This window comes from Ammospiza nelsoni, chromosome Z (assembly GCF_027579445.1).
Source record: "Ammospiza nelsoni isolate bAmmNel1 chromosome Z, bAmmNel1.pri, whole genome shotgun sequence".
Taxonomy (NCBI): Eukaryota; Metazoa; Chordata; class Aves; order Passeriformes; family Passerellidae; genus Ammospiza; species Ammospiza nelsoni.
Genome location: NC_080669.1, coordinates 6112718 through 6140681, shown reverse-complemented (window position 1 = coordinate 6140681; position 27964 = coordinate 6112718). Strand labels below are relative to the sequence as shown.

Genomic DNA, 27964 nt, shown 5'->3' with positions numbered 1-27964 from the left:
TCATTCCTCCATTTAGCTTGCATGAGAAGTGCAGTGTTAAACCACAAGAGTGAATCCCTTCATATTTGTTGAAAATACATCATAAACATATGAGCTATTTGTAAGGAAAAAATTCTCTGTGCTAGAATTCCCTGAAATTGTTTTAAAACTTAATAATAATCTGGAATGTCTTGACTTTTCAACAGAAAAAAAAACCCAAAAACCACAAACAAACAAATAAAAAATTAAAGGCTGTGTTTTAATTATTGTTTGCAATCATCACAAACTTCTAAAGGATATATTTGGATTAATAGTTTACTAAAATTTAATACAATCATTAAAAAATATTATGAATTGTCTGGCTCAGGTTTCCTGCAAAGAGGGTGACAAGGTGGTAGAAGGATAGCAAAACCGAAACCAAATAAAATACTTTGTTTCAAAATATATTTCAGTTTTGTTTTGAGAACCAAGTAATTTATCTGCCATGAAAGGGTTTTACTTAGTTTTAATAAAATATTGAAAAAACTGCAGTTTAGATTTTATGCTGGAATAGTTTGTGATTAACTTAAAGTGAAAAGGTAAATAATAATTTCTTCTGAAATGCTTGTCACACAGATATCTCACCTAGAATATATTTGCAAGCACAAGACTGACACTATGAACGACCTTCAGCAGAACCAGGAGGATGCTTTGGAGAAAATGTCTGAACAGTTAAAAGCACAGGAGCACTGGTCGCAGAAAGAAAAGCAATATCTTGAACAGCAGTACTCAAACGCCCTTGCAGAAATTCATGCAAGATCACAGGTATGGTGCTGTGAACTTCTAATTTTTTTTTTTCTTTAAAAATTGAATGGATTATTTCAATAGTTTAAGCCTCTTAGCAGTTAAAGGTCATTTGGGAATTTTAGTATACATTTAAAGTTTAAAAAAATCCCAAACCAAACAACAAACCAACCCATCCCTGCGCTAATATTAACATCACTTAAAATAAGAAATAAATTACTTTGAGGAAGCATTTGTTGAAGAGAATTTAGTCTTCAGGCCCAGCTGAGAAGCCTGATTTCATCTGCAGATAGCAGTATTCTTTTTCTGAGAATGTTAAAGCTGTAAGATCAACTTTCCTTGTTTTAAGAATTACTGAGGGCAGCAGCTACTTTTTCAGCATCATCATTTGCAGAGATTGTATAGAATAACAATAATGTGGTATCACCTGGGGATAAATTTAGTTACATATGTACTGACCCTAAGAGCAGTGGTAGATTTCAACGGCGTTAAGCAACTCTGTTTTTCTGATACTACAGTGAGGAGCGGCCTAAAAGTGTGAAACTGTCACTCCTTGTTAGATGAGTTATTTGCAATCCAAAATGTTCCCTGTTATTCCACAACCACCATTTACTGTCTTTATCATCACACTCCTTCATACCTGTTTCAATTAAAAGCATAGTGAATAAAGGAAATAGATGTCCCTTGTTATTTGTGAGTTACTGCAACTTACTTTAGAGAATAATGCTGTATTTGATGCAGATTTCAGGACTGGAAGTCTTTGCATGCTGAAAAATTCAATCTGTCAACTTTCATGTTCCAGACTTCCTTATGTTTTTCCTCTCACTTACACTGGCTTTCTGCTTGGTACAGCAGTGTTCTCTCTGAAATTGGAGGATGTTATTACTATTGTTAAGTCAATTAATAAAACTGTATTGTGGGCAGACAGGTGGTGTTGGACCTTCTGTGAGCTGTCACGGTGTTGGTGGATTGTTTTCAGAAATCAGGAGTCCATTTGCAATTGATTATCATGTAAATTTCCCTCCTACCACTGTTTTTGTTTCATACATCTTATTCTGTAATTGCTTACTAGAAGAGACACTTTCATCACGATTATTACTAACAACTTTTGCCCCTTTAATGCATCATTTGAATGGCAAAGCTAAATTTTCTTTTCATTCTTGTCTAGGTAAAAACCATGTAGTTAATGTTTCGTCCATTATAGTTTGGTTTGTTTCTGTTGCAGGAATGTGAAGAAACGGTTCAGAAAAACAGGCAAAAACTCTATGGCCTTGAACAACTCTCCGACAAACTGGCCCAGGAAAACAATACCTTGAAAAATTCATTATTAGATGCTTTCAAGGCACGCTCATTCCTGCTGGCAGCCTCTGCACTGCTATCAGGGGCCTTGTGCTCTCTCTACGGCCGACTGTGCGCCATGTCTTGCCAAAGAGACATTCTCCAGGAACAGGTGAACCAGCAACAACTATTGAACCACAAGATCGTCAGCCTCCTTTATGCTCTCCCTGCTGTCATGGAAAGAAACCAGGACGAAGTCAGGATAAGGCAAAGAAGAGCCAAGAACCTGGCTTATGTGTTCCGAAGAGCTGTGATTGTAGCTCTGGCTGCCAACAGGCTGAGGGGTCTGGCCCGATATTCTTGTACCTTTTTCGTCTGGTCAGACGGATGCAGAGGAAGCCCTGGAATTCAAGTTTGTCTGGGAGAATCCAGAGGCAGGCATCCCGTGACCCGTAAGTGAAATGTTTTTAAAGAGTTACATCAAATTGCACGTTTAGGGAATAACAAAGAGGAATATTATTTTTAGTGCTGGGGCATAAAAACATATTTAGTGACATTTTGACAAATGTTATTTATGGATTTATGTTTTTTATATTGCTTGACAAATGCATTTCACTCTAAGAGAAAATGCCTAGTCTTAGGTTAAGAATTGCAGGTAAAATTTCAGTTATGCTCATGAACTCAACACTATCTGATATTTTTGATATTTGTGTTATGGATTTCAGACCTAGGTGCTACAGCATCTTCCCTGTGGTAAATATCTTGCAATGTTCCTAAACGATTTTCCTTTTTTTTGGAAAAGGTATTTCCTCTTTTTTTAAAAATAATTTTTAATATTTATTTCCTAAAAACCCACAAAAATTGCTTTCTGATTCAGGTAAAATATTAGCATGGAATTTCAAAATTTTCTTTAGAGATTATGTCTATTTGCTCCTTTCTGTTGCCAGACCAGTTTATATTTCTCTCTACAAGGATAAATGGTATTAAAAATGTTTTCCAAATTAGAAGATTCATCTACTTTTTTTTTTTTTTTAATGTCATTCTGGAAGCATGCTTCAAACAGTCTAAATTGTCCTGACTAATTTCTTGTTTATATGCTTATTTTTGGTTAATTTCTTAAAGAGCTGGAGGCAGCAGTGTGCCATATTTTTGTGATTTATTTATCCTGCTAGCTGCACTTCTGTTTCACAGGTTTTGGAGAGGAAGGAGTTGACTGTATTGAAGCAATTAACTGGTTGTGTAGCTCTAACCTCTATACTGCAATGATCAATTCTATCTCAGATCTGGAGGGTGTTCTCAGCAACCAAGGTAATTTTAACTGTATATTGTTGTAGCAGAAATATATTTAAAAAATAAATAAGTCAGGGTGGTCATATAATTTCCATTTTTATGATTTTATCTAAACTATTCTGTTTAGATAGCTCTGAAGAGATATTTCTGAATATTTATGATAGACACCTTTGACTAGAGTTTATGTCCTGAGCTAGTCAATACAAATTTAAGTGGGGCTGTTTCCCTGAAAGAGTAATTTTATTGCAGGCTAAAATAATAACCCTTTTCTACATTCTCTGAGTGATCACATTTCTGTACTGTTGGAACAGATTAATTTTCTTGAACAGCTGATAGGATATTTTATTGTTTCGGTATATAGAGGCCATGGAAGCAGAAGGCTGTTTCTGGAGTTTATTTACAGTGAGAACTGATACAGGTTCCCTTGATTCATCTGCGTTTCCGCCACCCCTGGTTCTTTATTAACCTGTAGTTTTAGAGTCCCTACATTTTTGTCACAGAAAAAAGGATAGTAGAAGGGGGATAATTTATGTGAATAAAGGGAAATAGCAGGAGAAAGACAAGGTGATGCATTTTCCAGAAGCCTAAACACTAAATTGGTATAAAAGTTGCCATTGAATCAAGTGTGTTTAGATTCAGTTTCAGGCACTTTCTTCTTTGATCACGCTCTTTTCAATAAATTGAATTCATATCCTTTAAAAGCAAAGTTTGAACAGTGTTTCAGATTCAGCATTCTGTGTTTCAGAATATTTACAGGTTCCATCCTGTATAAGTGAAAACGAACGTGATATTACAAGAAATGGGAACTAATAACCTGCTTGATGTTTCCTTTTTGTTGTTTTTTTCTTAAAGATTCAGAGCTGTGGCTTTCTAGTAACTCGCTGATTGGCACAGCCAGGAACTGCTTTGCAAAACTGATGGACAACCTGAGTGTTCTGATGGAGACAGTTCAAGGGAACACTCGTGGGTGCAGAGCCTTCCTGGAGAGGGACTCCCTGATAGACCGGCTGGCTCGTGGGCTCCGCAGACTAAATGCCCAGGCCCTGGAAGCTGGATTGCATGACAGACTGCCCAGCACAGTAAGCAGACTTGCAGTCCTCCTTCATGGAAACAGGAGGTTTACAGCAACAGTGAAGCTCCCTTGATAGCAGCATTTATTTTGTTTCAGACTGGTGATGAGTCCATGACAGTGAAGTGCTACTATATGGACACTCAGAAGTTGATTTGTCACACATTAGGGTGTGAATAGGTCTTTTCTTTTATTGAGAAAGAATTTTTGGAGGAGGTTTAGTGTATCCAAGTAAAAGATTTTTTTTAAGTTCGATCAGATCTTTATTAACTTATAAGCACAAATTTGCTTTTGGCTTGATGTAAATGTTAAGGTTGCTTTTTATTATTGTTTTCTACTTTCTCATGTTTACCATCCTTTCTTTCAGTAAAGATAACCTTCTTCCCTTTAACCAAAATGAAAGGATAAACTCTTTCTCTAATAATCTTTTATTAGAGATAAAAGATTATTATTCATCTAAGTAAACCTTAGATGAAAATAGTACTTCCTTGTAAACAGAATTTTCAGTTACCCTTGGTAGGTAACAGGTTCAAACTTTTATCCTTGTGTATGTCTTTTAGAGATGGAGGAAAAAATTATGTTTTGTCTTCTTTTTCTTGAGTCTTAAATATTATTTATTTTATTGCTAAAATAGCAGATTTTATAGCCCATCAACTTGTTTTTGTTTGCTGACAGAGAAACATAGCCACTTTGCAGCAAGAAATATTTGAATTTTCACGAAGGCTTCATGCAGCAGAAGTAGAGTCCCGCTCACTGAACCTGCAGCTTGCAGAATGCAGATGGGCTTTCAACAAGATGCAAAAAGATGCTGAAAAAACCCACAGACTGCAGACCCAATTAAGTGAAGTTCAGCAAGTAAGTGCCTTTGACTTGGAGGCTCTCTTGCTTAAAAGAGATTCTCCTTTCTACACATTTTTTGATTTGTGTTCTTTTGGAAAACAAGCATAAAATTGATTTACTTTCAACAGAATTTTCCAGAAACCTTGCCTTGTAAATGTCACTAAATCAGAAGACAGATTTATTTAGAAATGTCTCTTTTCCACTGGAGTTATCTTTTGATTTGTAGAAGGAGGTATCCTGTATAAATAAGAGTTTGGTCTTCAGCAATCCAGGTTCTCCCATTTGCTGGAAATGTTGATCTGATTTATATATCCTAAAAGAAGATTTCACTTAACAGAATAAAGTCAGTGGGAATGAGGGTATTCAATAAGAATGTTAATGAAATATAAACATAGCAGTTTAAACTCTGTATGGATGTTGATGAATGTTATAATAAATACAATGCAAAGTTTAGCGGGTCTGTTTCCCTGAAGAAGTAACTTTATGGCAGGGGGAATAAAGCTTTGGTCTATATTCTCAGTAGCACGAAATTCCCCTGAGCCTTTTGCTGTTGGTGATTGACTTACTGAGACACTGTGGGTTCCCTAACCTGAAGCCTAGTTGGTAGAACCTGTCAGGGGGTCCCAATCCAAACACTTCTAAGCAAAGAATATCTGCTAGATGCTAGATAATGTCTCGCCCATTGTCCTTCTTGTTCTTAGCTAGTAAAATGGATTTTTTTTAAAACTCAAAAATATCTAATCATCTTCAGTTTTGTTCTTAACAGGTTTTATGTCCTTAGTGGTTTTGGACTGTTAGATGAAAATTATCACATATTAGATTGTAGTTGAAATGCAGATGACAGCTTTCTTTGAAGAATTATTTCTTTCTGGAACAGTTTTTGGACAAGAAGAACAATCCACAAAGGTGTTTACAAGGGTTAATAAGCTCTCCACTAAAATTCTGAACATTGATCTGCATATTTTTCCTTCTAAATACTGAAGTTTTGCATCCCATAGTGTTAATTAGAATAGAATAATGAATGGCAAGACTTTACATGAATGTTCTTTATAAAAAACACAGCAATTAACTGGTCGGCCATCTTTTTGTTCAGCGATGTCTTCATGTTAAAAAACCTCAATACTAATCATAAGCATGCATTTATTTAGAATTTGATATGTTTGCAAGTGGAACTTACTCAAATGGTAGGGAAACCATTGAGTATAGTTACAGAATCAGGCACAACTTGTTTCTCTTTCCAGAACATCAACAAAGACAATGTACAGGAGGAGTTACAAAACGCTTTGCAGCGTGAGCATGAGGCACAATTGCTTTTACAAGAGCACCACCAACGGATTCAGGAGCTGAGTAATAGACTGGAATCACACGCATTTTCTGAGCTAAGTAAAAGCCAAGTATCTCCGACGGTAAGATTATTCTTCTTATAATATATATATAAAATAAATTCTTCTTATACCAGAGTATTACTTTTCATTAAATAAGCCAAATAGTGCAGTCCTTGTGTAAATAAAATAATAGGTGTAAATACCACGCACTACTCAGTCTGCTGGAACTTCAGGCTACTGAGAAAACACTTCAAAGACTCCTTTTTTAATTTTTTTTTTAAGCTAATGGGGTTTTTTTAAAAGTTTAAGAAAAAGTCTTCAATGGGGGTTTCTTGTGGTTTTTTTTTTTTTTTTGCCTACAATAATTTTGTTTTCTAAAGCACATTTATACGTAGCAAATATACTAAACACTAGGGGGGTTCTGGGTCAGTAATGCTTCTGCTAGGAAATTCATAAAACCTTAGGATGCAGTGGTCCAAATCTACTTAACAATCAATTTATCCTTCACATTGCTCAGTAACCAGTGGCATAAAGTAAGTTTATTTGGGCTACAGAGTAACTCTGCTCTCTGTCTGCTGGCAGGGCCTCCCTGATGCAGCAGAGGAGCTGAGGAAAAGAGACCAAGCTCTGGATCAACAGGAGAAACTCCTGAAAGAAATGGAGCAGGACCAGAAGCGGCTGTGGGATACTCTCGAGGAGGCCGAACGTGCCCTTGATCAGGGAATAAAGTGAGCCCTGGGGCCTGGGGGATGTCACCTTAAAATGAACAGAGATTTAAATTCCTACTTCCAAGGGCAGAGCTTTAGCCCTGGACAATGTAAGATTAGAAGAGAAAAGTACATCTGTCTCTTTTATTTTTAAATTCAGGGATAGTCTTCTAAAAACAAAAGTGTTAGTTCAAAATACTAGGTCATCCATTTGATGCAGTTATCCCATAATAGTTCTTCAAATTCTGGGTGCTGAAATAACTGGCAAAAAAAAATACCTGTGCTATCTTACTGATCTGACATATCTTTGGCAGATCCTTAAAATTCTGTTTATTTAAGAAATTATTGTTTGTTCTCTGTGTTTCCATGCCAACTTTTTCTAGACAGATACAATTTATTTATAATAAATACAGAAGCATCACCTAGGGGACAGGTCTTCACTGCCAGAGAGACTGAAACCCTTTCCTGTGGTACAAGATAGATCTTCCTGCTGATTTCAGGGAGTTTTGGATTTAGACCTAATCCCCACACCACTTACACCATAACCTGGAGAGGAAGGAAAGGCTCAGGCACTGGTCTTGAAAAGATTGGTAGTCAAAAGGAGCCGCCTTGACTTGAAGCATATTACTAACTTATTCTTATGCCATTTGAAAAAAATAAGTCTTTGCCGACTTTGTTTTCTATCACTTTTCATAGTATGAAGTAGGTATTATGAATATTGTTGTTCCATGGTTAGGAACTAAAAAACTTTTAGTTAATTAAAATTTCTCATCATACCTGGGATCATTCAACTTCTGAAGAACAATATCTGAGAAGCTTTAAGGGTTTTATGCACCAGGGAAATAATGCAATTTGTATGGTCATCAGTTAAATGTTTAACAAGCTAATTAAAATGACAAATGTTATTTGGTATGATTTGATCAAAGCAGGTGTCACCTGCAGAAAGATTTGTACCAGAAAGCTTGCCCTTTTCATCCTTCCCCAATCTATTTTGGGCATTTCAGTAAAGATCATTCCTTGTGGCCATATATATATATCCAGAAAAGGTTATTCTAATGTGAAGTAACTTTAAAACTGGCTTTTGTTTTTTCATGTATATAGCAGCTGAACATCAACAAAGAAAGCTACTCTTCCCTCCATTATTACAGCAACTCTTCACAACTAATAGTTTTTATTTCTCCCTTTGGAATATAAACAAAACAGATTAAATAAACAGAATCTGTCTGTGGTTTCCAATACAAGAATATAATTCCATCCTGCTAGAGACTTTTTATGACCTCTATATCCAAGCCATGATGGTTGTTCATTGATAGACCTATAATTATCTCAATTTTAATTGCTTGTCCTCAACAGAAGCATCTTTCGTATGGAAATGCACCAAATAGTGGTACATGAATTATTTTTAGAGTTTGCATTGGAAATATGAAAAAGAGAGAAAATCCTAATAGTTTGGGTTATCAACAATTATTTTACAAGACATGACAGCCATAAAATAGCAGAAGATTAATTTCTCCATTGGCAGAGCTTCAGTTCCATAAAGTTACTCCATTGTTCTTGTTTTGTTTTATTTTCTTTTATAATAGAGACAAAGAGTTAATCATTGGTCAAATGAAAGCTGTGGAAGCTGCCCTGAATAAGGTAAGAATTTGAACTGTTCCCTGTGATTTGTGTTTTTAAACATGCTAAAGCCTTAGAACTGCTTATTCTCAGGGGAGGGGAGAAGTTGTTGCAAAGCAACTTCCTTTCCTTAGTGTTGAAGTTTCCCCTCTCAACTTGTTCCATCTTAAAAAACCACAGTGAAATAAAATGCAAGTTTGTAGTACATACACAACTTTTACTGAATGTAGATGTTATGACAAAATTCACTAGCCTTCCCTCACTGAACACTTTTTCTGGTTGACAAGTGAAGACTAATGAACACACAAAAAATTGGCAATTGTTGTGGAGTTACCCCTCTACTGAATAATAGAAAGTCACATGCTTGGTGGCCATATAACATTTGGCTTTGTGTCTGCTACTTTAACCTATGAAACATCATAAATAGGAAAAGAAAAGGCAGGGAGTAGTAATCTGTGGTCAGAAACTTCCATAGTATTTCTTAAAATAATATTTTAAACTTAATAGTAATCTCAAATTTTCCCTCTGACTTGTACGATTGTGCCCTAATATAGGACTATTTGATGGTCCAACAAAGCTGTATGTATTAATTATTTAGGAGAAAGGACTATTTTCAACTATAGCTCTCGTGGCAGATGGTTTCATAACTGTTTTTAATCTAGAGCAGCACAGAGCAACAGTGATTTCATTACGTGGGAGTGTCAATTTCCCTTACTATATCTTTAATTCCCAGCAATGTGGGAATCTCTATTTTAGTTTTGGAGTTCACAAAAACTGTTGCTATTTATTTATTTTCAGATCTCTTTTTCCAGTCTCTTTCCTTTAATGTTCATGGAAAGTGACAGAATCTGAACTGCATGTTTCTCCTACAGCAAACTGTGCTGATAGAAAATTTCCTTTGTGCCACCACCATCTCCATACTGGCTTCTTTCAAACTTTGGAAGTGAATGTCATGCAGCAAGTGCTGTGTTTTTACAGTAATACATATTTGCCATATCCTTGGCCTTTCTCTTTTCAGACCAGGGCAAGGTGCTTTTTTTTTGGTAGCATTCTCTCCCAGCACTTTGAATTAGAGACTTATTTGCAACGAAAATTCAATCAGTCATACTTTATTCATGGATGTTAGGTCCAGTGATCAAAGCAAGTCCACTCAATGGGCTCAAGGAGACACCGTTCATCCCAGGTGGTGTGTCTGAAGGAGAATTACCACTGATGCTGGGGTTTTTTTCCCTTTAGGCCAAAGAGCAGGCTGCGGCGTCAAGTGCTGAAGCAGCCGCGCCACTCCCCAGCCTGCAGCTGCAGACCCTTCCAGAGGAAGCAACGGCGGGCAGGCCAGAGGCTGCCTCATTACAGGTTAAAGTCTAAAACCAATCCTGTTTAATTTTTTTAAAATTTTCTTTCATTTTTTGCATCTGAGATACAACTGCTCTGAGCATGGGGAGAGCAAAAAGCTTCAAAACTCTTGCAGTCAACAGTTGAAAGACTATTTCCATGTATACTCTTGCACGTGGTATTTCAGAGATGATGGTAACTTCTAATTTTGCAGTTACAGCGTTAAATAACTGACAGCAATACAAACATGGACAGAAGCATACATACCTGAAAATTAATATCCCTCTATCCCTCTCCCTTTTCTCCCATTAATATACAAAAGACTAATTAAAAAAAAAAAAAAAAACAAAAAACCACAAACAAAACCAAAACCAAGATCCCCAGAAACAAGCAAAACCAACCAAACAAAAAAGACAAAATTTTCATATTCCTTCTTGGTCAGTATCAGATTTGTTTTCAACCCACAGGTTTAGAATCAACTGTGGGGTCTTGAGCATTCCTTATTTAAAAGAAACTGCTCTTTAGAATGTTTAAATATAGAAGCTATGTTGCTCATGTAGGTTTAAAAACTTGCACATTTCAAAATACTAATTTTGTTAGGATAAAACAATGAGTGGGAAAAAGGAGAAATTAACAGAAGATGTGCCATATTTTCAGCTCTGAACATAGATTCAGTGCAATGCCTCCTCATTGTTTTTAAGTTTGATGTCTTCTACAGAAACTATATTAGTCTTTATAGCTGGGCAGAATACATTAGTGCCAAGACAGATTTTTTTTTCCCAATGAGAGAACAAAAGGCAAAGTGAGTACATATCTCTTTCATTGTGCTGCTCTGTCTGAATTAGAGAGAGGGCAGGTAATCAAGTAAAGTGCAAGGAACTTAGGCAAAGTAAATATTGCATACGGTGTGTAAGCTTCTGCAGTAATTCCTTCAAATTTATTGTAGATTTTCAGTTCTGGTGCAGTATATAATTGCAAGATCAGGGTCACAAAATCAAACATTCAAGAAAGGCAGATTCTAAGCTGGAAATTTTTCACTGTTGCCCTCTTGCATGCATACATACATTTCAATATGATAAAGATATAAATTATGTGTGCATTATCATGTTTCCACACTAAAATATGGAAATATGGAATATGTAATGCCTTGAGATTCCCATGAAGCTTAATTAGCACAGATGAACTTTTCTGTCAAAAGGTAGAATTACATACAAATTTTTCCCCAGTACAGTGATGATCCATTTTAGAGCTTCACAAAAGTTCCTATGTGGTGGAACTTTCCACAGGAGGCATTGTGGCAATTGCCAGCTTTTAAATCCTGCTTTTCTAATTTGGTAGTCGATGGTGCCTTTTTTTTTTTTTTTTTAAGTCCCATCTCAACTCCCATTCTTTTTAGACCTCACAATGATTGCAGAAGCATCTGCAACCTGTTCCCTCTTTCTCTCCAGAAGAGAATAAAATCACAAAAAGTTGCGTTTCGTATTTGCACAAGGTGCTTGTGGTACAAATAATATAGTACAGTGTATGCTGGGGAGCTCGCTGATGGGGCAGAACTGTAAACTTTTTGTTCACCTGGCAGCCTCAGGTGCACTTGGTAACTCAGGACATATACAAACAGCACCAATGGCTCACAGTCTGTGTCACTGTGACCTTCCTTTTCTTCATCCTTTTTCCTTTTTGTCCTTTCATCATCTCTCCCTCTTTTCCCCCTCTCTCTCCTCAGCCCTCATCTCTAGTTCCGTTTGATTTCTTTCCAATCTCATTATTGAGGTTGCATTACAAAATTTGCCTTTTATGGACAGAGGTCACCTAATGGATTTTAGTTTTACTCTATGCCAAACTGTATTAAGGGCAGTCCTGCAATCTTGAGTGAGGTAAGCAGCTAGGAATGACTTTAGGGACTATTGTCATTAAAAGCAGTGGAGTTTGTTTGCAGGCACATCCTCTAGAACTGCCTTAGTTAGTCTGTGATGAGAACATTTCCATTAAATGCTTTATAATCTGCAATAATCCTCTTTTGGGACTAGGACCACAGCACCAAGACAATTTGGAGATTCTTTCTGATGAGAAGAGATGTGATATGGGTTAATTTGCCACTGCTGTTTCCTAGACACCATGATGAAATAACCTGATTGATTTTAGCTGCGTTAATATCTATTCTGAAAATTGTCAAAGTGATGAAAGGAAAGGAAAACTGCAAAATCTTTGCAAATCCCTGTTTGTGATACTAAGCTGATTTTTGTCTGTATCACAGGTTACATTCAAAAGACCAATGTAATACTGTCTGAAGGGAAAAATCATAACAAATAAAATGTGATTAACCATTGTAAAGAAGACCAATAATTTCAACAGTTAGTTGAGACTACTAGGGGTAGATATTAAGTTACCAGTACTGCCAAATCGTCTGTGCTCTCTTGTCCTGCTAACTTTATGATCAATCCAATAAATGTAACAAAATTGGGACATTCTTCCACTGCATACATGGAAACATCTATATTTTTCCAGTTATAGTGCAATCATATTATTTCTTTTCAGAAGTCTGTAGGTTTGTGATGTTTCTTTTGTTCCTGCCAAGTTTATTGTTTTGCTGTGGAGTGGAAGGATTAGTAAATTGATTCATCTTGAAGTGCGAACATTAGCCTGCAACTGTGTGGTAATTGTGAACAGAAATTGAACCTGCACTATGTTTTGTATTGAAATAAAATGAAGAAGTTGTTTCAAGAGCTCAATGCTGTATTGCATGCTTGAAAACATCTCATCAAAGCATCTCCTAACTAGGGTGTAGAGCAATTCCCTTTTCCTCAATGATATTAATATTCAACATTTTAGAAAAAAATAGAAAATCCACTGTTAGATGTTTTTGATGTTTAAGTCCTGGGACTGACATTCTCCCTGGCTTGCAAACTCTATTTTATTTGTCCGCTAAAACAAACCCCTGTCTTTTGTAAAAAATTTGGATATGTGCTATTTGCCATTTAAGTGTAGTTTGCCTGGCACTAATGATTCCTTCTACTTTTATTTAAGAATGTGGTTAGAAGTTTTGAGGATCTCTACTCACTGGCAGCTTCCAAAATTGACGTATTAAGAGCAGGAAGAGATTCTTCAGGCTCTACCTATGGATCCTTAACAGCTGTTGGGAGTCTGTCTGCTGAGGGTAAGTCTGCTCTTCAAGCAATTGTAGTCACTGGGATGTGGGTTCCTAGCCAGCATCTCCCTTCGTGCTGCACAGCTTCTGTAGGCCAATACAGCAAAACTTAATTGTAAACATAATGGAGAGCAATAAAATTAATGCAAAGAGAAACATCCTGAGATATTTTCCAGAAAAGAAAGGGGATGGTGAAAGCTAACACAGTCATTGAAATTACTACTGTATATTTTTTTCTATTGATCACTATTTGATTGTGTTTTTTTTTTTTTTAGTTCAAATTCCTTACTTGATTGGTTGGATTGTTTTTTTGGTTTTGGGGAGTGGTGGTGGCAGGTGGGTGGGTATTAGTTTTTATTATTTTTATACGTTACCTTTATTTCTGTTCTTTTTTGTCTCTTTCTCTTTTTCTCTTTCTCTTTCTCTTTCTCTTTCTCTTTCTCTTTCTCTTTCTCTTTCTCTTTCTCTTTCTCTTTCTCTTTCTCTTTCTCTTTCTCTTTCTCTCTTCCTCTTCCTTTCCTTTTTTTTACCAAAGGATTTTCCTTTCTTTCTGCTATAAACAATAACATTTCTGTAATAATCTTTTTTGCAACCATAACCCCTTCAGTTCTGTCTATGTCCTTGGTTCTTAACATTTACTTTCTCTGAACAGAATCCTCGCAAATTCACTTTGCACCTGGACCAGCTACTTCATCTCCTATTCCTATTACTCCTCCTGCTCCTGCAGGTAAGTCTGCTTTTCAAGAAATTATAGTTTCTTAGAAGTGAGTTTCCATGCTGCTCAGCTTCTCTAAGTAAATACAACAATACTTGATTTTAAACATAGTGGTGCAATAATAATGATAAGAGAAATAATCTGTGGCTTTACAGGAGAGAAAGGGGATGGTGAAAGATAAAACAGGCATTAAAATTACTACTGTTATTTTTTTTTCTATTGGTCCTGATCAGCTTAGATAATTTTGGTTTTAGTTTGTGTTTGGTTGGTTGAATCTTTTTTTATTGGGTAGTAGTGGTGGTTGTTGGGTGGATGTTTTCTTTTTGTTTTTGATGGGTTTTGATTTTTGGTGGGTTTTTGATTTTTGTTATTTTTGTCTTTCATTTCTTTCCTGTCACTTTCTTTTTTTTTTTTTTTTTAACGAAGTCTTTTCTCCTTTCTTTCTGTTAGCAACCATTAACATTTCTGTATTGGCCTTTCTTTGCAACCATAACCCCTTCAGTTCTGTCATTTCCTTGCTTTTTAAAATTTCTTCCTCCGAGCAAAATTTTTACAAGTTCACTTTGAATCCAAAGCAGCCGGATTTTCTCCTCTTTCTCCTGGTGGTGCTATTCCTCTTCCTTCTCCTATTAGTGTTGGTAAGTCAATTGTCAAGCAATTGTAGTCATTTGAATTTGGGTTCCTAGCCAGCATCTCCCTTCATGCTGCACAGCTTCTGTAGGAAAATAGAACATCAATTTTTAATGTAAACATATAGGAGCAATAAACGTAGTGCTAATGGAAACGATCTATGACTTTTCAGAAGAGAAAGGGAATGGTGGAAGATAGCAGAACAATTAAAATTACTACAGTAATTTATTTTTTATATTGGACCCCCTTTGTTTGGGTTTTTTTATTTTCCTTTGGTTTTGGTTCCTTGCGGAGTTGGACTTTTTTGGTTTTGGGAAGTGTTGGCTGTGGGGTGGGTTTATTTGTTTTTTTTGGTATTACTATTTTTTGTCCTTCCTTCCTTCCTTCCTTCCTTCCTTCCTTCCTTCCTTCCTTCCTTCCTTCCTTCCGCCACTTCCTTCCGCCACTTCCTTCCGCCACTTCCTTCCGCCACTTCCTTCCGCCACTTCCTTCCGCCACTTCCTTCCGCCACTTCCTTCCGCCACTTCCTTCCGCCACTTCCTTCCGCCACTTCCTTCCGCCACTTCCTTCCGCCACTTCCTTCCTTCCGCCACTTCCTTCCGCCACTTCCTTCCGCCACTTCCTTCCGCCACTTCCTTCCTTCCGCCACTTCCTTCCTTCCCTTTTTTTTTTTAACAAAGGCTTTTTCCATTCTTTCTATTAGAAACCATTAACATTTTGTAATAGCCTTTCCTTGCAGTCACAACCATTCCAGTATTGTGCATTTCCTTGCTTATTAAAATTTACTTTCTCCAAACAGGATCTCCACAAGTTCACTTTGAACCTAGTGTTACACCTCCTGCTCCTATTCCTCTTCCTCCTCCTATTCCTGCTTCTGTTCCTGCTGCTTTTCCTGTTTCTGCTCCTGCTCCTGTTCCTTCTGCTGCTGCTGTTCCTGCTCTCACTGGTAAGTCTGTTTTCCAAGCAATTGTAGTCACAGGGATGTGGGTTCCTAGCCAGCACCTCCATTCAGGCTGCACAGCTTCTGTAGGCAAACAATATTTAAATATAAACATAAGGGAACATTAAATCTAGCGCTAAGAGAAACATTTTCTGAGACTTTTTTCAAAATAGAAAGGGGATAGTGAAAGCTAACAAAGGGATTGAAATTACTCCTGTCATGTTTTTTTCTCTTGGTCCCTATTTTTGATTTTAGTTTGGGTTTGGATGCTTAGCTGGTTGGATTTTTTAGTTTTGGAGAGTGGTGGTGGTGGGTGGGTGGGTGTTTGATTTTTTTTTTTCTTTTATTACTTCTTTTTATTTCTCTGTATTTATTTTAACTGAAGACTTCTTCCTTTCATTATGTTATGAACCAGTAATGTTTTTTTAATCATCTTTCCTTTCAACCATTACCATTTCAGCATTTCCTTGCTTTTTAAAATTTCTTATCTGAAGAAAATTTAAAATTTACTTCTCTGAAGTCAATTTACTTTCTCTGAACAGACGCCTTTCAGCGTCGCATTTCACCCCAAGCAGCTGGAAGACCTCGTACTCCTGTTTCTGCTCCTGCAGGTAAGTCTGCCTGTCAAGCAATTGTAGTCCCTTGGATGTGGGTTCCTAGCCCGCATCTCCCTTCACGCTACACAGCTTCTGTAGGCAAACAATACTTAAATATAAACATAAGGGAGCATTAAATCTAGTGCTAAGAGGAATGTTTTCTGAGACTTCTTTCAGAAGAGAAAGGGGATGGTGAAAGCTAACAAAGGGATTAAAATTACTACTGCATTGTTTTCTTCTATTGGTACCTATTTGCTCAGTTATTTTTGATTTTAGTTTGGGTTTGGATGCTTAGCTGGTGGAGTTTTAGTTTTGGGGAGTGGTGGTGGTAGGTGGATGGGTGTTTGATTTTTTATTTTTTTCTTTTATTTCTTCTTTTTATTTCTTTACATTTATTTTAACTGAAGACTTCTTCCTTTCATTATGTTATAAACCAGTAATGTTTTTTTAATCCTCTTTCCTTTCAACCATAACCAATTCAGCATTTCCTTGCCTTTTAAAATTTCTTCTCTGAAGTCAATTTACTTTGTCTGAACAGACGCCTTTCAACGTCGCATTTCACCCCAAGCAGCTGGAAGACCTCGTACTCCTGTTTCTGCTCCTGCAGGTAAGTCTGCCTGTCAAGCAATTGTAGTCCCTTGGATGTGGGTTCCTAGCCAGCATCTCCCTCCATGCTGCACAGCTTCTGCAGGCAAATACAACAATATTTCATTGCAAACATCATGAACTAGTAAAACTGGAGCTAACAGCAAAGCTGTAAGACTTTTCTCAGAAGAGAAAGATGATGGTGAAACCTAACACAGGGATCGAAATTACTACTATAAATTTTTAGTCTCTGAGGGTGTGGCACAGCAGTTTGCATAGCACTTCGCGCAGGCAGGGTTGCAACTTTTCTTGCCAGTAAGGTTTGCTGTGTGTTGTTTGCAGTGTTTCTGTTGGTTGGTGAGTTTTGGGGTTTGTGTTAGTAATGGTTTTTACGCAATTGAAAACTGTAGTTAGTACAAGTGTACATAGTCAAATGGAACCCTCCAAAAAGGTTACATCTTTCCAGACCCATTCTTGTGCAGAGTGTTTGAGCTTAGCAGCAGTTTCAGGGGCAGTTGTGGAGGAAACCTGCCTGCAGTGTGAACAGGTGAACAAACTCCTTTCACTGGTGGCTGAGCTTAGAGAGGAAGTTTAAAGACTAAGGAGTATCAGGGATAGTGAAAGGGGAATAGATTGGTGGATTTGCCCTTCCATCCTTGAGGGAAGCCTACCAAGAGTCAGAGGATTCCCATGCCTCTCACTGTCAGACAATAGAAGGACACCTGGTAAGTGAAGGGGAGTGGAAATGGGTACCTACTTGAGGAGGTAATAATAAAAATTCCTCCCGACCCCCAAGCCAGATGCCACTTCAGAATAGGTATGAACCCCTGGATCTAGAGAGTCAGACAGATGATTTAGAAGAAAATTATCTGCCCAGTGAGCCTCCCAATAATGACTCATCTGTGAAAAGGATTACCACCTCTGGCATCAGGAAGAAAAGAAGGGTAATTGTAGTGGGTGGCTCCCTTCTAAGGGGAACAGAGGGCCCCAAATGTCAACAGGGCCCACCCCACAGAGAGGTCTGCTGTCTCCCTGGGGCCTGGGATATCACTGAGAGACTTCCTGGGCTGATTCAGCCCTTTGATTATTACCCACTGCAGATATTCCAGGCTGGCAGTGATGAGATTGAAAAGAGGAGTGTCAGCACAATTAAAAGGGACTTTAGGGCACTGGGACAAGTGGTTGATAGGACAGGGGTACAGTGAAAGGAATAAAAGAGCTCACATTATCAACAAATGTCTCAAAGATTGGTGTCATCGGCAGAATTTGGGTTCTTTGATCATGGGGCAACTTTTACAGCACCTGCTCTACTGGAACCACATGGGCTCCGTCTTTCTGTTAAGGACAGAAGGTTTTTAGCTCATGAACTGGCAGAACTTGTTGAAAGGACATCGAACTAGGTCTGAAGGGGAAAGGGGATGCATCTGGGCTGTCTGGAAGCAGGCCCAAGGGTGGTAAGCCTGAGACAGGAGTGAAATCAGCAGCCCAGCTGAGTTGCAAGTATACCAATACACGCAGCACGGGTTACAAACAAGAGCTGGAGGCCATGGTAAAGCAACAAAGCTATGATGTAATTGCCATCACAGAAATGTGGTGGCATGACTCACATGGCTGGAGTGCTGCACTGGATGGCTACAAGTTCTTCAGGAGAGACAGGAAAGGGAGAAGAGGTGGAGGGGTGGCCCTTTATATTAGGGAGGCTTTTGATACCATGGCTATTGAAAGTTATGAAGTTGAATGCCTACAGGTAAGAATTAAGGGGAAGGCCAACAAGGCTGACATCCTACTGGGAGTCTGTTATTGTCCACCCAACCAGGAAGAAGTGGGCTAGAGAATGTTTCTGGATCATCAGCCATTTTTCTTGCTGGCGATTTCAACCTGCCGGACATTTTTTGGGAACTCAATACAGCTGTAAAAAAGCAGTCCAGGAAATTTTTTAGAGTTTGCAGAGGACAACTTTTTGTCACAGCTGGTGGGTGAGCCCACCAGGGGAGGGACAACGTTAAATCTGTTATTTGCAAATAGAGGTGGACTGGTGGGAGATGTGGTAGTTGGAAGTCACTCAGGGCACAGTGATAATAAAATTATAAAATTCTCTATATTTGGTTAAATGAAGAGGAACATTAATAAGACTTTCACAGTTGACTTCTGGAGGGCAGACTTTGACCTGCTCAGGACACTTATTTAGAGAATTCCTTGGGAAGCAGCCCTTAAAAACAAAGGAGTTCAGGAAGTGTAGGTGAGCTTCAAAACAGAGATCTTGAGGGCACAGGAACACACTGTCCCTGGGTGCTGAAAGATCAGTCAGCAGGGTGAATGTCCAGCCTGGATGGGCAAGAAGATTTTGGAGGAAGTTAGGAATAAAGAAAAGGATGTATTATCTTTGGAGGAGAGTCAGGTATTATCTTTGGAAGGAGAGTCAGGTCTCTCAGGAAGTATTTAAGGGGGCTGCTAGAGCATGTAGGAAAAAATTAGAGAGGCCAAAGCTCAGTTTGAACTTAAAATGGTGACTTTTGTAAAGAATAATAAAAAATGCTTTTGTAAATATATTAATGGTAAAAGGAAGATTAAGATCAACCTTTGTGGTTTATTAGATGCAGAAAGGAACTTAGTAAATGCAGATGAGGAGAAGGCAGAGGTGCTTAACACCTTCTTTGTCTAAGTTTTTAGTGGGAAGGCTTGCCTTCAGGACAACCGTCCTCTTGGGTTGCTCGATGATACTAGGGAGCAGAATGGTCCCCCCATTTTCCAAGGAGGCAGTCAGAGAACTGAGCTGCTTGGATGTTCATAAATCCATGGGTCCAGGTGGGATCCATCCCAGGGTGATGAGAGAGCAGGCAGATGAGCTTGCAAAGCTGCTCTGTATCATTTACTAACAGTCCCGGCTCACTGGTGAGGTTCCAGATGAGTGGAAGCTGGCCAATGTGTCAATCATTCATAAAAAAAGGGTGGAAAGGAGGATCCTGTTAATTATAGGCCAGTCAGCCTGACCTCAGTCCCCCAGTAAGTTTATATGGAGTATCATCACATAGCGCTTAAAGGATGGCCAGAGTATCAGACCCAGCAAGGTTTTAGGAGGAGTTGGTCATGTTTGACCAACCTGGTCTCCTTTTACGACCAAGTGACCCACCTGGTCAATGTTAGAAAAGGCTGTTGATGTTGTGTGTCTGGACTCCAGCAAGGCCTTTGGCACTGTCTCCTACAGCATACTCCTAGACAAGCTGGCAGCCCACGGCTTGGGCAGGAGCACTCTGTGCTGGGTTCAGAACTGGCTGCAGGGCCAGGCCCAGAGAGTGGTGGTGAATGTTGCTGCATCCAGCTGGCAGCCAGGCACCAGGAGTGTCCCTCAGGGCTCTGTGCTGGGGCCAGTTCTCTTCAATATCATCACTGATGCCATGGATGAGGGGATTGAGTCTTTCATTAGTAAGTTTGCAGACAACACTAAGCTGGGAGCGTGTGTTGATCTGTTGGAGGGTATGAGGGCTCTGCAGAGAGATTTGGAATGGTTGGATGGATGGGCAGAGCCTAACAAGGTGAAGTTTAATAAATCCAAGTGCTGAGTCCTGCATTTTGGCCACAATAACCACCTGCAATGTTATGGGCTGGGGATGGTGGGGCTGGACAGTGCCCAGGCAGAAAAGGACTTGGGGTTACTGTTTGACACTGGCTGAACATGAGCCAGCAGTGTGTCCTGGTGGCCAAGAAAGCCAATGGCATCCTGGCCTGTGTCAGGAATTGCATGGCCAACAGGAGCAGAGAGGTCATCCTTCCCCTATACTCGGCACTGGTGAGGCCACACTTTGAGTGTTGTGTTCAGTTCTGGGTCCCTCAGTTTAAGAAGGAAGTTGAGATGCTTAAGGGATAAGATGCTTGATGCCTCTAGAGGAGGCAACAAGGCTGGTGAGGGGCTGGGAACACAAATCCTGTGAGGAATGACTGAGGGAGCTGGGGCTGTTCAGCCTGGAGAAAAGGAGACTCAGAGGCAACTTTATCACTCTCTACAACTTCCTGAAAGGCGGCTGTGCTCAGGTGGGGGTTGGTCTCTTTCTCCAGGCAGCAACTGACAGAACCCAAGGACACAGTCTCAAGCTGCATCGGGGGAAATATAGGTTTGATAATAGGAAAAAGTTTTTTATAGAAAGGGTGATAAAGTACTGGAATGGTCTACCCAAGGAGGCGGTGGAGTCACCATCCCTGCATGTGCTTAAAAAAAGACTGGATGTCGCACTCGGTGCGATGGTTTAGTGCTTTAGTGGAGGTGTTAATGCATGGGTTGGACTCAATGATGTTTAAGGTCTTTTCCAACCTAGTCATTCTGTGAATTCTCTGAATACTGTGGTTTTTTTTTCTATAGGTCCCCATTTGCTTGGCTATTTTAGGGTTGGGTTTGTTTTGTTTTTTTTGGTTGTTTTTTTTTTGGGTTTTTTTTTTGCTTGGTTGCTCAGATTTTTTTTTTTTGCAAAGCAGCAGTAGTAAGTGGGTGGGTGTTTGTTTTTTGACTTTTTTTTCTTATTTTCTCCTCTTTTTTGCCCCCCAAAGGCTTCTTCCTTTCCTTTTATTGTAAAGCAATAATGGTTTTTAATCATCTTCTGCAAAAATAACCATTTCAGTTCTATACATTTCCTTGCTTTTAAAAATTTACCTTCTCTGAACAGATCTATTTTGGATTAGACCACCCCGTACACCTACTATTCCTGTTCCAGTTCCTGCAGGTAAGTCTGCTTGTCAAACAATTCTAGTCCCCTGGATGTGGGTTCCTAGCCAGCATCACCCTTCATGCTGCATATCTTCTGTAGGCAAATACAGCAACACATAAGTGAAAACATAATGGAGCATTAAAACTAGTGCTAACAGAAATGTTGTCATATTTTTTAAAGAAGAGAAAGGGGATGGTAGAAGCTAAAACAGGGATTAAGATTATTACTGGAAAGTTTTTTCAGTTGGTCCCTATTTCCTTCTAGTTTTTGGGGGTTTTGTTGTTTTTTTTTTAGTTTGGGTTTGGATGCTTGGTTGTATGGACTTTTTTGGTTTTGGGGAGTGGTAGAGGTGGGTGGATGGGTGTTTGCATTTTGATTTTTTCCTTTTATTACTTCTTTTAAATACTTTCTTTTTAATAACAAAAGGGTTTTTCATTTCTGTTCCAAACCATTCAAATTCTGTAATAGCCTTTCCTTTCAAACATAGCCACTTGCAATCTGTGCAATTCCTTGGTTTATAAATCCTATTTTTACTCAAGAGATAATATTTCGCCTTGTGTTTCACCCCAAGCACCTCGTACACCTCCTGCACCTCCTCCGCCTCCTGTTCCTGCTCCGGTTTCAGCTGGTGAGTCTCTTTCTCAAGCAATTGTAGTCACTGGGATGTGGCTTCCCAGCCAGCATCTCCCTTCATACTGCACAGCTTCTGTAGGAAAATGTGACAACACTTAATTGTAAACATAATGGAGCAATAAAGTTAACGCAAACAGAAACAGTCGAAGACACTCTTCAGAAGAGGAAGGGGATGGTGAAAGCTAAGATAGGGATTAAAATTAATGCTGGAGGAGTTTTTGTTAATAATGGGTCTTTAATATGCTTTGATATTTTTGATACTACTCTAGGTTTAGCTGCTTGGTTAGTTGGTTTATTTTTGATTTTGGGAAGTGGTCGTGGTGAGTGGGTGGGTGTTTGATTTTTGATTTTTTTTTTTTATTTCTTCTTTTTGTTTCTTTATTTTTTTAACTGAAGACTTTTTCCTTTCATTATGTTGTAATTGTAAACCATTACCATTTCTTTAATCATCTTTCCATTCAACCATAACCATTTCCATTCTGTGCATTTCCTTGGTTTTTAAAATTTATCTTCTCTGAAGTAAAATTACTTTCTCTGAACAGAATCTTTCTGGCATCACTTCAAACCCCAACCAGCTGGTATCTTGTACTATGTACTAGTTTGAAAACAAACTAGTGTCAGATTCCAAGCCAGAACTACAGTTTAATAGGACAATTAAAATACAGGCAGAAAACACTGGCAGGAAACCTAAAGAGTCAGGATACAACCTGACACCCAGTTGGACGGGGTGGTGGTAGCAGTCTGATTAAATGGTGGCTGCAGTCCTGCCGGAGTGATAGATGTGGTTCTGTTGATGTGCTGATCCTGTAGAAGGGTCTGGTCTTCCTCTGAAGATCCAGTGGTGGTTATGTAGTTCTTGTCCTCTGGGAATCCAGTCAGTAAGGCCATTCTGATGTTCCAAACCTCAGATTGTATCCAGGAAGGAATGCTTGGTTCTCCCCGTTGGGCAGAGCCTCTAAAATGGGATGGTGTAATTTTATGGGTGATGCAGTGAGACCTTGATGGTCCATGAGCAGACATAGGCCCCTGGAAGGAGTTGTCAGTGATGAGTCATGGAGACAATAAAGAATATTGCCCCATTTCTTTAAACAGCTGACATAGATGGTAATAGACTACACACCTCTGGGTTACATTTTCGGTGATACCCTAAGTCCCATTCAACCCCAAGGACCCGCTACACTTTGTACTCCTGCTCCTGATGATAAGTTGGCTTGTCAAGAAATTATAGACATTTGGATGTGTGTTCCTAGCCAGCATCTGCCTTCATGCTGAACAGCTTCTGCAGACAAATGCAACAATACTTAAATGTTAACATAATGGAGCAACACAACTACTGCAAAGAGAAACATTCTGAGATATTTATCAGAAGAGAAAGGGAATGGTGAAAGCTAACACAGGGATTAAAATCATTACTGGAATGTATTTACTCTTAGTTCCTATACCTTTTGTGAGTTTGTTTTGGTTTTATTTTGGGTTTCGATGTTTGGTTGCTTGGACTTTTTTGGTTTTGGGGAGTGATTGAGGTGGGTAGGTGGATGGGTGTTTGATTTTAGAATTCTTTCTTTTCTAAATTTCTTTCTTACTTTCTTTCATTCTTTCTTTCATTCTGTGTTCCCTTTTTTTTTAATAACCAAAGTGTTTTTCATTTTTATCTGATATAAAACATTCCCATTTTGAATTAGGCTTTCCTTTCTAACACAATCATTTCCAAACAGTTCATTTCCTTAGTTTTTAAATCCTACTTTTACTCAACAGATATTTTCCAGCCTCGTGTTTCACCCCAAGCAGCTCATGCAATTCCAGCTCCTGTTCCTGCTCCTGTTCTTGCTCTGGCTCCGGCTCCTGTTCCTGTTCCCATTCCTGCTCCTGCTCCAGCTCCTGCTCCTGCTCCTGTTCCTGCTCCTGCTCCCATTCCTGCTCCTGCTCCTGCTCAAGTTCCAGCTCTTGTTCTTCCTCCTGCTCCTGGTCCTGCTCCTGCTCCTGCTCCAGTTCCTGCTCTCGTTCCTGCTCTGGCTCCTGGTCCTCGCCCTGCTGGTAAGTATCTTCTTCAAGAGAGCAGTCACTGTAGTCACTGGGATGTGGCTTCCTAGCCAGCATCTCCCTTCATGCTGCACAGCTTCTGTAGGCAAATACAGCAACACTTTAGTATAACGATAATGGAGCAATTCACCTAGTGCAAAGAGAAATGGTCTGAGACATTCTTCACACAAGAAAGGGGTGGTGTAACTAATACAGGGATTTAAATTTATGTCAGACTGTAGAAGAAGTTGGATTCCTTGATTAAAAAACAAACTTTAGAATTTATAAGGATGAGGCGATAAATATGTCTGTGAGAATATGTAGAACTTCAAACAATGTGTGATTACAATACATCCTAGGGCAAGACAGTTCTGCAAATGCCCTTTGTCTATTAAGGACCAATATAGAATATTTATATGAAATGTCTTTCAAATAAGCAATTAAGACAAGGAGCAAACAGTTGTAAGTACTTCAAATACATACTCTTGTCAGAGCTTTTTAACAGCAAATGTAGATTCTCTCCTGATTTTTTTCTATTCATTTTTTTTATTCCAGCATTCTGGGGACGCCCAAGATTCAGAACCTTTACTGTGTCTGAAACCGACTCAGACTACAGTAGTATGACCCCCGATGGAACCTATACTGTGTCTGGAAGCGACTCAGTCTTCACTTCATCACCCAGCAGATCCTATAGTTTATCTGGAACCGACTCAGGCCTCCTTAGTATGACACCCGGCAGAACCTATACTGTGTCTGGAAGCGGCTCAGCCTTCAGTACGTCACCCAGCAGATACTATACTGCGTCTGGAAGCGACTCATTCTTCAGTACATCACCCAGCAGATACTATACTGCCTCTGGAAGCAACATATTTGGAGGTGTGTCATCCTACAGAACCTGTACTGTCTCTGGAACCAACATTGCCTTTCCTTCCAACTATTAGCATTTCCATTCCATACATATCCTTTCTTTTTAAAATTTACCATCTCTGAAGCAAATTCACTTTGTCTGAACAGACTCCATAGGGCCTCCCCAAGGAGCCAGTACACCTCATGTTCCTATTCCTGCTGTTGGTGGTAAGTGTGCTTGTGAAAACATTGTAGTGATTTGGATGTGGGTTGCGAGCCCTCATCCATGGGGAGGGCTTGAGCTGGGTGGGTGGGTGTTTGCACTTTCAGTTTTTTTCCTTTTATTACTATTTTAATTGCATGCTTTCTTTCTAATTATTTTTTTAATACCAAATATGTTTTCCTTTATTTCTATTACAAACCATATTTATTCTGTAATAGGCTTTTTTTTTCCAACCATAACCATTTCCAATGGGTGCATTTCCTTGGTTTGTAAATCCTATTTTTCCTCAAGAGATAATATTCAGCCTTGTGTTTCAGCCCAAGCAGCTCGTACGCCTCCTGGTCATCCTGGTCCGGGTCCTGCTCCTGCTGCTGCTTTAGCTCCGGCTCCTGCTCCTGCTCCTGCTCCTGGTCCGGCTCCTGCTCCTGCTCCTGCTGGTGCTGCTGCTCCTGCTGCTGGTCCTGCTGCTGCTCCTGCTGGTAACTCAATTTTTCAGGCAAATCTATTCTGTAGGATGGGAGTTCCGAGCCAGCATCTCCCTTCTTGCTGCACGGCTTCTGTAGGCCAATACAGCAACACTTCATTGTGAATATAATGGAACATTTCACCTAATGAAAACAGAAATGTTATGGTACCTTTTAGAGTAGAAAAAGGTGGAAGCTAACACAGGGTTTAAAAGTATTATTGGAAAGTTTCTTTCCATTGGCCTGTATGTCTTTGTGGGTTTGGTTTGGATTTTCTTTGGGTTTGGTTTTTATTTGGGTTTGGATGCTTGTTTGCTTGGACTTTTTTGGTTTTGAAGAGTGGTTGAGGTAGGACGATGGGTGTTTGACTTTTTATTTTTTTCTTTCATTACTTCTTTTAAATACTTGTTTTTAAAATAACTGAATTGTTTTTCCATTACTTCTGTTACAAACCATTCATATATTTAATCATCTTTCATTTCAATCATAACCATTTCCAATTTGTTCATTGCCTTGGTCCTTAAATCTTACTTTTACTCAAGAAATAATATTTAGGCTCGTGTTTCACTCCTAGCAGCTCATAGACCTCCAGGCCCTGCTCCTGCTCATGCTCCAGTTCCTGCTCTCGTTCCTGCTCCTGCTCCTAGGCCTGGTCCTGGTCCTGGTCCTTGGCCTGGTCCTGCTGGTAAGTCTCTTCAAGAGAGCAGTCACTGTAGTCACTGGGATGTGGCTTCCTAGCCAGCATCTCCCTTCACGCTGCACAGCTTCTTTAGGCAAATACAGCAACACTTTAGTATAACGATAATGGAGCAATTCACCTAGTGCAAAGAGAAATGGTCTGAGACATTCTTCACATAAGAAAGGGGTGGTATAACTAATACAGGGATTTAAATTTTTGTCAGACTGTAGAGGAAGTTGGTTTCCTTGATTAAAAAACACACTCTAGAAATTATAAGCATGAGGGGTATAATATGTCTGTGAGAATATGTAGAACTTCAAACAACGTGTGATTACAATACTTCCTAGGGCAAGACAGATCTGCTAATGCCCTTTGTCTATTAAGGACCTATATAGAATATTTATATGAAATGTCTTTCAAATGAGCAAGCAAGACAGTTCTGCTAATGCCCTTTGTCTATTAAGGACCAATATAAAATATTTACATGAAATGTCTTTCAAAAAAGCAATTTAGACAAGGAGCAAACAGTTGTAAGTACTTCAAATACGTACTCTTGTCAGAACTTTTTAACAGCAAATGTAGATTCACTCCTTGTGTTTCACCCCCAGCAGCTCACAGACCTCCAGCTGCTCCTGGTCCTGCCCCAGTTCCTGCTCCTGGTCCTGCTCCTGGTCCGGGTCCTGGCCCTGGTCCTGCTGGTAAGTCTCTTCTTCAAGAGAGCAGTCACTGTAGTCACTGGGATGTGCTTCCTAGCCAGCATCTCCCTTCATGCTGCACAGCTTCTGTAGGCAAATACAGCAACACTTTAGTATAACGATAATGGAGTAATTCACCTAGTGCAAAGAGAAATGTTCTGAGACATTCTTCACACAAGAAAGGGGTGGTGTAACTAATACAGGGATTTAAATTTTTGTCAGACTGTAGAGGAAGTTGGTTTCCTTGATTAAGAAACACACTCTAGAAATTATATGGATGAGGGGGAAAATATGTCTGTGAGAATATGTAGAACTTGAAACAACGTGTGATTACAATACTTCCTAGGGCAAGACAGTTGTGCTAATGTCCTTTGTCTATTAAGGACCTATATAGAATATTTATATGAAATGTCTTTCAAATAAGCAATTAAGACAATTGTTAATTGTCTTAATTAACAGCAATTAATTGTTGTAAACAGTTGTAAGCAAACAGTTGTAAGTACTTCAAATACGTACTCTTGTCAGAACTTTTTAACAGCAAATGTAGATTCTCTCCTGATTTGTTTCTATTTATTTTATTTATTCCAGCATTCTGGGGACGCCCAAGATTCAGAACCTTTACTGTGTCTGAAACCGACTCAGACTACAGTAGTATGACCCCCGATGGAACCTATACTGTGTCCGGAAGCGACTCAGTCTTCACTTCATCACCCAGCAGATCCTATAGTTTATCTGGAACCGACTCAGGCCTCCTTAGTATGACACCCGGCAGAACCTATACTGTGTCTGGAAGCGGCTCAGCCTTCAGTACGTCACCCAGCAGATACTATACTGCATCTGAAGGCAACTCACCCAGCAGATACTATACTGCGTCTGA

The 27964-nt window shown here is 39.1% G+C and overlaps 1 protein-coding gene across 1 annotated transcript in view; it reads left to right on the top strand.

Moving 5' to 3' along the window:
• LOC132086427 (coiled-coil domain-containing protein 171-like) overlaps positions 1–27744 on the top strand; it is a 49095-nt gene extending 21351 nt beyond the window's left edge. The window contains exons 9-27 of the mRNA XM_059492096.1: positions 595–783; positions 1988–2492; positions 3232–3348; positions 4183–4409; positions 5075–5254; positions 6481–6645; positions 7147–7292; positions 8855–8909; positions 10125–10241; positions 13245–13374; positions 14018–14092; positions 16193–16261; positions 16785–16853; positions 21487–21543; positions 22100–22156; positions 24736–25056; positions 26361–26398; positions 27001–27090; positions 27676–27744. Of these exons, the coding sequence (XP_059348079.1) occupies positions 595–783; positions 1988–2492; positions 3232–3348; positions 4183–4409; positions 5075–5254; positions 6481–6645; positions 7147–7292; positions 8855–8909; positions 10125–10241; positions 13245–13374; positions 14018–14092; positions 16193–16261; positions 16785–16853; positions 21487–21543; positions 22100–22156; positions 24736–25056; positions 26361–26398; positions 27001–27090; positions 27676–27744 (2676 nt within the window). The remainder of the gene's footprint in view (positions 1–594; positions 784–1987; positions 2493–3231; positions 3349–4182; positions 4410–5074; positions 5255–6480; positions 6646–7146; positions 7293–8854; positions 8910–10124; positions 10242–13244; positions 13375–14017; positions 14093–16192; positions 16262–16784; positions 16854–21486; positions 21544–22099; positions 22157–24735; positions 25057–26360; positions 26399–27000; positions 27091–27675) is intronic.
• The last annotated feature ends 220 nt before the right edge of the window (positions 27745–27964 follow it).